The sequence below is a fragment of the Pristiophorus japonicus genome, chromosome 1 (genome assembly GCF_044704955.1).
Source record: "Pristiophorus japonicus isolate sPriJap1 chromosome 1, sPriJap1.hap1, whole genome shotgun sequence".
NCBI lineage: Eukaryota > Metazoa > Chordata > Chondrichthyes > Pristiophoridae > Pristiophorus > Pristiophorus japonicus.
Window position 1 is genome coordinate 517,242,205 of NC_091977.1, and position 12,504 is coordinate 517,254,708.

Consider the following 12,504-nt stretch of genomic DNA (forward strand, 5'->3'; position numbering starts at 1 on the left):
CCTGCTTACATCTGTCAATAAATAAACTTGTGAATTCATTGGGCTGGATTTTGCTGTCAGAGGTGAACGAAAGGCACCAGCTGTTCATTACACTTACACTTGCCCACACACTTTCTATGGACTTTGGCACTGTGATTAAGAACATAAGAAATAGGAGCAGGAGTAAGCCATTTGGCTCCGCCATTCAGTAAGATTTGATCATGGACACAGCTCCACTTCCCTGCCCGCTCTCCCATAACCTTTTATTCCCTTAACTCTCAAAAATCTGATTATCTCTGCCTTAAATATATTCAATGACCCAGCCTCCACAGCTCTCTGGGGCAGAGAATTCCATAGATTTACAACCCTCTGAGAGAAGAAATTCCTCCTCATCTCAGTTTTAAATGGGCAGCCCCTTATTCTAAGACTATGTCCCCTAGTTTTAGTTTCCCCTATGAGTGGAAAAACCCTCTCTGCATCCACCTTGTTGAGCCCCCTCATTATCTTATATGGTTTGATAAGATCACCTCTCATTCTTAATTCCAATGAGTACAAGTCCAACCTACTCAACCTATCTTCATAAGCCAAGCCTTTCATCTCCGGAATCAACCAAGTGAACCTTCTCTGAACAGCCTCCAATGGAAGTATATCCCTCCTCAAATACGGAGACTAAAACTGTACGCAGTACTCCAGGTGTGGTCTCACCAATACCCTGTACAGTTATAGCAGGACTTCTCTGCTTTTATACTCTATCCCCCTTGCAATAAAGGCCAATATTCCATTTGCCTTCCTGATTACGTGCTGTACCTGCATTCTCACTTTTTGTGTTTCATGCACAAAGTACTGCAGCACTTTGCAATTTTTCTCCATTTAAATTATAATTTACTTTTCTATTATTTCTGCCATAGTGAATAACATCACATTTTCCCACATTATACTCCATCTGCCAAATGTTTGCCCACTCACTTAGCCTGTCTATATTCCTTTGTAGATTCTTTGTGTCCTCCTTACAATTTGCTTTCCCACCTATCTTTGTATCATCAGCAAGCTTAGCTACATTACACTGAGTCTCTTCAAGTCATTTATATAGATTGTAAAGAGTTGAGACCCCAGCACCGATCCCTGCGGCACCCCACTAGTCACTGTTTGCCAACCGGAAAATGACCCATTTATCCCGACTCTGTTTTCTGTTAGTTGGGCAATCCTCTATCCATGCTAATATATTGCCCCCAACCCCATGAGCTTTTATCTTGTGCAGTAACCTCTTATATGGCACCTTATCGAATGCTTTCTGGAAATCCAAATACACCAATTACACTGGTTCCCCCTTATCCACCCTGCTCATTACATCCTCCAAGAACTCCAGCAAATTTGTCAAACATGATTTCCATTTCATAAAACCATGCTGACTCTGCTTGATTGAATCATGCTTTTCCAAATGTCCCACTACTGCTTTCTTAATAATGGGTTCCAACATTTTCCCAAGACAAATGTTAATTTAACTGGTCTATAGTTTCCTGCTTTTTGTCAGCCTCCTTTTTTAAATAGAAAGTCATTTTGGCACAGCGCCCTCTGCAGGGTAGCTGGGACCTGTGTGAACAGGTAAAGCAACCGGGTATCTCCTTCGTAATCCGAGTGAAGAATCGTTAGTGAGCAGCACAGAGTCTGAGCCAGGAAGTGTAAGTTATGTTAAATCATGTACAGAAAGCTAAATAAGGAACAAGTGTTTCAATGCCAAGTCTCTCGGCGAGATACCAGTACCTGTATAAGAACATAAGAATTAGGAACAGGAGTAGGCCATCTAGCCCCTCGAGCCTGCCCCGCCATTCAACAAGATCATGGCTGATCTGGCCGTGGACTCAGCTCCACTTACCCGCCCGCTCCCCATAACCCTTAATTCCCTTATTGGTTAAAAATCTATCTGTGATTTGAATACATTCAATGAGCTAGCCTCAACTGCTTCCTTGGGCAGAGAATTCCACAGATTCACGACCCTCTGGGAGAAGAAATTCCTTCTCAACTCGGTTTTAAATTGGCTCCCCCATATTTTGAGGCTGTGCCCCCCTAGTTCTAGTCTCCCCGAGGAAACAACCTCTCTGCCTCTATCTTGTCTATCCCTTTCATTATTTTAAATGTTTCTATAAGATCACCCCTCATCCTTCTGAACTCCATCGAGTAAAGACCCAGTCTACTCAATCCATCATCATAAGGTAACCCCCTCATCTCCGGAATCAGCCTTGTGAATCGTCTCTGTATCCCCTCCAAAGCTAGTATATTCTTCCTTAAGTAAGGTGACCAAAACTGCACCTTATAGTGCAGCCTTTGGAATAGGAGGAAAACTCAAAACAATTTAATGATTTCTGCAAATAACTGCACATGTACAGTTGCCGGAGGTTGCTGAACAGTTTACGCTTTTAATAGCGGTCAGCACTGATAACCTGACTGTTATTTCTACTGCCAAATCCATGTCATTAAGTTTTTAACCAAACCTATTAGAAAATTCCTCTTGTCAGACACTGGATTGGTTCAAACTATTTGCACTAACTACTTGAATGTTGGTTGAAATTGTGCTACTGTAAAAATGCCCCAAACTTTATGTACAAATGTACATACTGACATTACGAGGGAGCAGTTAGATTATCTTTTTGAAGTATTTTTTGTGATTACTTTCAGGAGAAGCTCATTATGTCAAATGAGCAGGAAGTTATGAGAGTACATTACCGTGCAGCGAGGACACTAGCAAATCAGACTTTGCCTTTTAGTGCCTGTACTGTGCTTCTGGATGCAGAAGTTTACAATATGCCTCAGGACCCTCAGGTAAAAAGGAAAATTGGGCTTTTGGAGGGATTTGCATGAAATAGGTGTATCTTTAACATGGCAGAAAGAATGTTTTGATTAAATGTTCTTGAAAAGTTTTTCAAATTATTGTTGTAAAATCTTTGCTTTAGGGTGATGAAAACAAAACATCGGTGAGAGATCGATTCAATGCACGTCAATTTATGTCCTGGTTGCAGGATGTCGATGATAAGTTTGACAAATTAAAGGTAAGTTTCTTTCAGGAGATAATTAAATTAGGTGCAATAAATACATAATGAAATGCTATTCATACCAAGAGCTATTCAAAAAATACTCTAATGGTTAATATTTTTAGGAGCTCCATAAACACGAGTGCTATACCTAGAAGTGGAGTAAATGTTAGCCTGATAGTCAAAAAGAAAGAAACAGTAGGATGGGAACTGTTGGAGGAATGCGATGTGTAACTGACCACTTGGAGCTTTGTAAACAGGCCGGAGGCTCATTCCAGTTTTCCTTCCTTCCCTCCCTGTGGAGAAGGCCCTATTTCTGGTTGCAAGTTACTGTTCAGCATAGTTGAGATTGGAACGCTGGAGGATGATGGACACCTGACTTCTACCACCCTGCGGCACGGAACCTTAGTGCAGGTTACTGCAGCACCATCAATCATCTGAGTGCTTGTTCTAAGCAAACTTAAAAGTTCCATTGCAGCTCCACTGTTCACTGAGCCTTAAATGTTGGGTTGGGTTCCTTTTTACGCAGTCTTCCCTTCAAGTGCTCATAATTTTGAAAAACAAAGCTAACAAAATATCTATATAGGTTGGGTCTCGAAGGAAAGTTTGTATGTAGAGAATGGGAAGAGTGAAGATTTAGTGATGCTTGATGCAATTTCTTTAAGGATACGATGGTTGAACAAAATTCCAAGCTAAAATAATCTTGTCTTTCCATAATGTAAGAAATTTGGAAAATGCAGTGTTCAAATAAAGTTTTGGCCAAAGATGTTGTTTAATCGAGTACTCTAAATGATGTCTTTAATTTTGCCTTTTTTAACACTTTTTTAATTAATCCCCACTACAGACATGCCTTCTTATGAGACAGCAGCACGAAGCTGCAGCAATGAATGCAGTGCAAAGACTAGAGTGGCAGCTTAAACTACAAGAGCTTGATCCTTCTTCACACAAATCTTTGAGCATCTTTGAGATTCCTGAGTTTTACATCCCTCTTGTTGATGTCAATGATGACTTTGACTTGACACCAATATGATTGTGCATGTGTTTTGGAGGTTTTAAGCAAGTGCATAAATGATTTAGTTACAGTCACTGCTGAATGATCCAGGACAGTTGCAGACAGGCTTGTGTATTTGGCTCCAGAGCACTTTGAAGATAAGTGAGGACTTGAGGGTATGGGTGCTTGTGGCAACGAAGGTGCAGTGTACCATTCCTGCATAATGATGTGAGATTCAGCACTAACGCACTGTGACTTCCCATCACTGTTTACCAGAAACCACTACTGTATTTCAGTAGTATAACAGTCGTAGCTGATAAATAGGTATCATTCATTCTTAATATCGGCCTGTACTTTAAAGTTTACAAGATGGGGGCATTTTCTGCATATGCTACGTTATGTTCGTACCAGCAGCGCTGGCAGCTGCAAGGTGATAGGGGCATAGACAAGTGATACTCTGTCCCCAAGAAGGAATTCATGGTACAGTAGAACCTTACCTTAGCACTCACAGGTCGAGTGCTGCCTCATTTATAATACACAATGGCTCCTAATACCATAGGCTTTTCATCTTCAAATATAAAGATCTGTTTTTGGATAGCATTCTAACAAGAACCTAAATGTGTCTATCTAATTTCAAAGAAAATACCATACTTTACATTACTGTATCTATTTCTCTCCATTTAAAACAAACTACTGCATTAAGAAGCACTTGCTGATTTTATAAATGTTTCAAAAATTAGTGGTATTTAAAAACTTTCTCTGTTTACATGCTTGCACTTTGTTAAAATTATTCACATTGTTTTGAGCACCTCAGACTCCTTCCATCAGTTTCCTTTAAAAAAACACTTTTCCGGTCTGCTAAACCAGGGGTGTCCAAGTATTTGTCTTTGTGGGCCAAGTAGGTGCATGTGATGGAACCTTGGGTGAGGGAAGTCTCAATTTGTGTCTCCTTTGCCCCCCCGCCCCCCAATAATCATATTGTGTATCAAGTTGCTGATAGTAACAGTTCCGGTGTTAGAATGTATCTACGTGTCAGACAGCATTGATGAGAACAATCTCTTCCAAACTTCCAGGTTCTCAAACCACCAAAAAACACACCTGGCACTAAGTTGCCCGTGTTCAGGAGCCACATGCAGCCTAAGGACTACAGGTTAGACTCTCCTTTCTTGAGTTACCTGCTCTGCTATAGATGTTCATTATTTGCTCAGTTCATCCATTCTCTTTGCAATGACGGTTGCACAACTTTGTGATTCTCCCAAACTTTTCAACATCTTGCTCTGCTGCTGCCACTTTGTTCAGTATCTCACTGTTTTAGAAAAACATTATCCCAGCAGCTACAAGTCTGGAGCATATGACCATCAAATGCAAGGCACAGGTTCAAATTCCGATCTTAACACAAGCTCCTGGTTGGAAGGTGGGGCGGGTTAGAGAAGCTATACAAGTTTACCATTCTCAGTTGGGTAATTTGATGAAGAACGAGAAAAAACTGAGCTAAAGTGTAGAGCTTGCCATACTGCTCAAAGAAACCTCAGCATGGGTTAACGAAGGAGTGGCCTTGATGTCTTCTCAGCCATTTTGTTCTCACCAAAGAGAATGAAGTGGCTGTGGAAGAGAAGACTGGGGTTCTTTAAAGCTGACTTTACATTGGTTTAATGCTAAAGTAGCACCACCAGTTCTCAATGCATAGGTCTTGTGCAGCCAGTGGCAGCACCAAAATAATTTACTGCATTTGATAAGGCTGGCAGCTGGGAAGACCCTGATAATGTTTTCTCTGTTGTTGGCCTTATCGAATTCACTATGCTTGCTTTGATGCTGCCACCAGCTGCACAAGACCTACATGTCAGGAGCCGGTGGCATTACCAGGAAACTAAAGCAATATAAAAGCAACTAAACAGACCTGATATTATTCCACTCTTTTTCTCTTCCTCGCCTCCCTATGATTCTTATACCATGTTCCTCACTATAACCTGCTATTTGGCTCAAGTAGTACGTTATAGCTAGGCTCTGTTATATTTCCCAACGAGCAGTTGAACCCTAACAAAATACACCTTGGGGCATTTATTGTTTTACTGCCATGAAGAGGCAAGCACTGTACTCTGAATAAGACTTATTTGAATTTAAAAAAGAATAGACAAATTAGTTAAAAGAAAAAGTCACATCTTTTTTCCTTTCACCATTATCGGTTCTGATATTAAATACTGTACAGAGTGTTTGTTTTTTGGGGTGGGGGGGGAAATTCTGCACAGATGTATTATTTTGTCCTTTTTTTAAAATAAGTTATTTTATACATATCATTGCGCAGATGTAAATAACATTGTATTTAACAATATTGTTTAAAATATGTATAAAGAAAATTATATAGTTATTTTGATTGTATAGCCCATTAATTGTCTAATGTTTCAATGGACCAAAGTTGCAATTGATAGTTGGTTTTATATTGATTGTAGTGTGCTGTGGTTTGACATTGTTTGTTAGGGCATGTGTTTGGGTTTGCTTTTTTTACATTGCAGCAACTGTTCGAGATTACAATTACGATGCAATGCATGCATTACCAGGTTCACTTCTGTGTCCTGTTCTTCTCCTCCCCCACTTTCCCCACACCCTGAAGAAAAATCTGCAGCAGAACCTATTTTTTCAGCACAAATGCTTTTTGAATTATAGTTCTAAAAGTGTACATTGTTTATTTTAATATTTACCTGTTGATTAATATGTAAATACATGTAAATATATTGTTAAATAAATTTTAATGGTATGTTAATTAAATGGAGTTGTATCTATGGCAGTGCAAGTGGAATGGGGATTGTTTCATTGTCTGTTTTTGAACTGGAGATAACCAATTCCTGTTTGTTTTAGTAGGAAGAACACTACAGGTTGGAACTCCCTTATCCGGAAGCACCCCTCGCCTGGAACCATTTCCCGGCCACTGGGTGGCGCATATGCAGAACTCTGACATGAACAAATTGAAGCCCTCCCTCGCTGCTGACTCCCGCAATCACTGGCCTAACCCCACAATCCACGCCCCCCACCCCCCATGATCTCTGCCGCACTCCCAGCCCTAAGCCAGCCAGCCCCACTATCCCCTTACTCAGTACCTGTACCATCCAATTTAACATGACCGACCCTCATCCGGAAAAATCCCTTATCTGGAATCGGCCAGGTCTCGAGGGTTCCGAATAAAGGAGGTTCAACCTGTATTTTTAACCGCACTTAAATTTGGGGAGCCAGTATCCATGGTAGAATAATAATTCACAGGTTTGATGGGCCAAAAATTATTTTCTTACGTTGGATATCATAATCACTTGTTCTGTATATTATCATCTCTACCGAATAAATATAAAAGTCCATGTTGATGTTTATCCTCCACTAGCAATAGCCCTAATCACAGGTGCCTCCTCTGTTCCAATTTCCCTTTATTCTACTTTTAACCACCTAGCTAACCTGTTCAGCCATTTAACTATCTTCTATCTTCCATTTAAGATCGACTGTTTCCAATATTTTCTGTTTTTATTTCAAGATATCTGCAGTCTCTTAATTGGCATCTGTAGGAATGTATTTACCAACCGCTGTCCTTAATTAACCTCCATATGAATCCATTGTTTGTTCAACAGTAATTCTGTTAATTAAAGGGATGGGCAGTTACATTTTAGTGTATATAAATGTACGTTATTGTGGTGATGGTGTAAGAATAACACATTAGCTCTGCACTTCTCTGAATCAGGAGGGGTGTAATTTTTGGACCATAATTTGGAGTGAAAATCAAATCTGCCAGCTTTTCCATTCCATTTACCGAAACCAACAAAATTGCACTCCAGGTGCAGACACATCTGCCCACGCTTTGTCACTCCCATCAGTTTGGAGACATGTCAGGGTATTCCCGAGTTTCCGCAGGAATTCTGCCTGAGATGCCCCTGAAAGGCCCACTGGGATCTGTCTGCTGAGGGTAGATGTAGGCTCCATTCTAGGCCTTAAGTAGGGCCAGAGTATGCAAAGTAAAATGGCATTTGATCCAAGGAGAATTGATTGATTGTCATTTCTATGTGTGCTATAAAGCACCTCAAGAAAAAAAAAATCTTTAATAAAAGCAGAAAGTGCTGGAAATGCGCAGCAGGTCAGGCAGCAGCTGTGGAGAGAGAAACCGAGTTACAGATTTCACAATCATTTGCTGCCCTGTTTTGACCTGATACAGACCTTGGGTTCCTTGTATCAACATGGCAGGTGCCACTCAAGACATTTGGCTGCTTGTGTGGGGTGAGCGCTGCTTTTGTGCCGCTACAAGTATGACCATGCTCCAATTATGTAAATAACTCCATCCCTGGGATTTGGGACCGAGTTAGTGACGGGCACAGCAGTGGGTGGAGATTCCATCCCTCGTGGATCTCAGGATTTTTGCACGTTTATTTTTCCTGTCTGAGCAGTCCTACAAGAGATGAATCTTGGCCTGTAACTGACCCAGATATTAATTTCAAGAATGTAATAGAATTGCACATTTTTTGAAGGGATACACATCTAGAGCTTAGCAGCAGTTTAATACATTCACAATAGATAATGGACTTTTTTTTTTAAAAAGGTTCATCAGGAGCACCATCACAGAAGGTTCACTAGTGCGTGTACTGAAAATAAGCCCAAAGTGAATTAAGGATGGTTAACAGCTGCTTTCTATTAAAATAAACTAAAGCAGTCATAGAAAATGAAGCTTTATGGTGAGATCCTTTATTATAATAATGTTTCCTACATTACAACAGTGACTACACTTCAAAAAGTACTTAATTGACTGTAAAGCACTTTGGCATGCCCGGCGGTGTCATTTTTTTGTCTTGTAATATCCTGTGACGCGCCTTGGGACATTTTACTACATTAAAGGTGCTATATAAATACAAGTGTTTTTTGTTGAAAGGCACTATATTGATGTAAATTTTTCTTTGTAATGCTACAGGTTGGTTCTATTTCAGCCAACAAAGTTGTTTACATTTAAATCTTGAACACTATTAGCCATCTCATCATTGCATAATTTAGTCTCTAATTAAACTGATTTGTAGCTTAATTGAACTGGCTATGGCTGCAGGCGTGCGTAGTGGAGCTCCACAGGTGTCTTTCTCTGGGTCTCCTACTGATCACACGATCCATAAATGAGATGCAGAAGGATACTTTATGTAAAACAACATTTTCTGGTACCACCAAACAGTTCTTTTAGATGATGCATAACATTCTAAGGGACCAGGTAGTATGGAATATGCACATGGTGAAGCGCTCATGGAAAAGGTAGAAGAAGAAAAGGATTTGGAGGTTACTACTGGATCTTGCATTGAAAAAAATCAGTCAAAGTAAGGCTGACTAAGTATTTTGATGCATCTTAAGAGTACTTAACTGGAAGCTGGAATAATCTGTTCTATCTGTATAAATCATCATTCATTGTAGCACACTCCTTCAGAGTGTTGCTTGCTAGATCATATGTCTCCATCTCAGTCCTCCGCTCTCCTCATGGCAGAGAAGATCCCTATATTCTGAAACTTGAGGGCAGCTGTAATAGCGAGAGCCAGGTGCTTCTTGGCCCTACAGGAGAGTATCTAAGTCGTCAGAGGACAATCTCATGCATGCTCTGGAGTTGTCATGTGACCAGTCGAACCAGGTTTGTGCCTGAGCCTGTGACATTGGGGATGGTTGGGAGGTCGCCATTCAGACCTGATTATTGGTCACACGGTCGAATGTGGCAGATGCTGTGAAGATACCATTGATCTGCATCAATTCTTTCCCAGTCTGCATGCAAGGCAGTCCCAATGCATATAGGAGAATTGAAGTGATGCAAGTATTATCCAGGCAAAGTTTTGTTTGGAGCAAGCGATGCGATGACCATGTCCTCTTGTTCGGGTCCATTATTGCCTGGTGCATCAGCACATCGTATATCTTGGGTGCTCCAAAATGACTTATGAATCAATCATCCCAGATATGTAAACTATTCCACGCATTCCAAAGTCTCCTCTGGATAAAGTCTGAGTTACTGGAGTTTAGTTTTCTTCAAGAAGGCACCAGGTTGCTCTGTGAACATTTCAAGGGTAAGTAGGGCAGTATTGTCTGCAAAAATCTAGATCTGTGAAGGAATTGCCACCAATAGAGGTTCCATTCATTGAGTGATGAGTGCTTCTTTATAGAATTTAATCCATAGTATTTCTGCCAGCAGCCATTGGCTCCTCCCACTGCGCTCTCCAATACACCTTCCTGGGGCCTGATGCTCCTGACAAGCCATGTGGCCTTAAATTCAGTCCTGCAGAAGAGCAGGCTGCCTGCAGAGGCATGACTGACACCGATAGCTCACCCGAAGTAATTGGATGTGGTCCTAAATCCAAATATGAACTGGCCTCTATGAGTATGTGCTGCTCTTGCAGTAAAAAGATTTACAAGGATGATACCAGAAATGTGAGGTTATACGCATCAGGGAAGGATGAATAGGCTGGATTGCGAAAATTGCAAGGGGTGACATAATTGAGGCTTTCAAAATTATGAACGGTTTTGATAAAGAGTAGACATCGAGAAAGTGGGGAAGAGCAAAACTAGAGGCTATCGATATAAGATAGTCACCAAGAAATCAAATAGGGAATTCAGAAGAAACTTCTTTACCCAGAGAGTGGTGAGAATGTGGAACTCTTAAGGAGTAGTTGAGGCCATTGTCTAGATGCATTTTAAGGGGAGGCTAGATAAGCATATGAGAGAGAAAGTAACAGAGGGTTATGCTGAGAGAGATGTCTGCGCTCCTCAAATCCTGTCCTCTTGAGCATCCCTGATTATAATTGCTCAACCATCAGTGGCTGTGCCTTCAACTGCTTGAGCCCTAAGCTCTGGAACTTCTTCCCTAAACCCCCCTTCCTCTCTTTCCTCCTTTAAGATGCTCCTTAAAACCTACCTCTTTTACCAAGCTTTTGGTCATCTGCCGTAATTTCTTATCTGGCTCGGTGTCAAATTTATCTGTTTTATAACTGCAGTGAAGCGCCTTGGGACATTTTACTGCTTTAAAGGAGCTATATAAATAAAAGTTGTTGTAGATGAGGAAAGACTGGAGGAGGCGCAAGTGGAGCATAAATGCTGGCATGGATTGGTTGTGTTGTATACCCTATGTAAAATGGGCCCAGACTAATTTCTTCCTTATGTGTTTTATTGGGATCATCATCATCATCATAGGCAGTCCCTCGGAATCGAGGAAGATCTGCTTCCAATCTTAAAATGAGTCCCTAGGTGGCTCAACAGTCCAATAGGAGAGTCACAGTCCCTGTCAGGTGGGACAGATAGTCGTTGAGGGTAAGGGAGGGTGAGACTGATTTGTCGCAGGCGCTTTCCGCAGCCTGCATTTGATTTCTGCATGCACTCTGCACCCTCCCAGATGCACTTCCTCCATTTAGGGCAATCTTTGGCCAGGGATGCCTTGGGATCAAGAGGGTTATTCTCTTCTAGGTACTAGTGGGCCCAGCCTCGTATCATGTGAGGATTGTTGAATAAGGAAGAAAGCAACATTGCATATTTTCTGAACTCTTTCTCATTCTAGAAACATAGAAAATAGGTGCAGGAGTAGGCCATTCGGCCCTTCTTGCCTGCACCCCTATTCAATGAGTTCATGGCTGAACATGCAACTCATGAACATGAACAATACCCTATTCCTGCTTTCTCGCCATACCCCTTGATCCCCCGAGTAGTAAGGACTTCATCTAACTCCTTTTTCAATGTACTTAGTGAATTCGCCTCAACAACTTTCTGTGGTAGAGAATTCCACAGGTTCACCACTCTCTGGGTGAAGAAGTTTCTCCTCATCTCGGTCCTAAATGGCTTACCCCTTATCCTTAGACTGTGACCCCTGGTTCTGGACTTCTCCAACATTGGGAACATTCTTCCTGCATCTAACCTGTCTGAACCCATCAGAATTTTAAACGTTTCTATGAGGTCCCCTCTCATTCTTCTGAACTCCAGTGAATACAAGCCCAGTTGATCCAGTCTTTCTTGATATGTCAGTCCCGCCATCCCGGGAATCAGTCTGGTGAACCTTCACTGCACTCCCTCAATAGCAAGAATGTCCTTCCTCAAGTTAGGAGACCAAAACTGTACATAATACTCCAGGTGTGGCCTCACCAAGGCCCTGTACAACTGTAGCAACACCTCCCTGCCCCTGTACTCAAATCCCCTCACTATGAAGGCCAGCATGCCATTTGCTTTCTTAACCGCCTGCTGTACCTGCATGACAACCTTCAATGACTGATGTACCATGACACCCAGGTCTCATTGCACCTCCCCTTTTCCGAATCTGTCACCATTCAGATAATAGTCTGTCTCTCTGTTTTTACCACCAAAGTGGATAACCTCACATTTATCCACATTATACTTCATCTGCCATGCATTTGCCCACTCACCTAACCTATCCAAGTCACTCTGCAGCCTCATAGCATCCTCTTCGCAGCTCACACTGCCACCCAACTTAGTGTCATCCGCAAATTTGGACATACTACATTTAATCCCCTCGTCTAAATCATT

The 12,504-nt window shown here is 41.4% G+C and overlaps 1 protein-coding gene across 5 annotated transcripts in view; it reads left to right on the forward strand.

Moving 5' to 3' along the window:
• The window catches only part of ankrd12 (ankyrin repeat domain 12), a 304,379-nt gene extending 296,897 nt beyond the window's left edge, over window positions 1-7,482 (forward strand). For 4 of the 5 annotated variants that reach the window (XM_070896030.1, XM_070896060.1, XM_070896039.1 and 1 more), the window contains 3 exons: window positions 2,653-2,796; window positions 2,928-3,023; window positions 3,850-6,759. In XM_070896030.1, the coding sequence (XP_070752131.1) occupies window positions 2,653-2,796; window positions 2,928-3,023; window positions 3,850-4,035 (426 nt within the window). In that variant the 3' untranslated portion in view covers window positions 4,036-6,759. Of the gene's footprint in view, window positions 1-2,652; window positions 2,797-2,927; window positions 3,024-3,849; window positions 6,760-6,849 lie in introns of those variants that run through there. The other variant, XR_011596100.1, reaches the window with a different exon arrangement.
• Window positions 7,483-12,504: the final 5,022 nt, after the last annotated feature.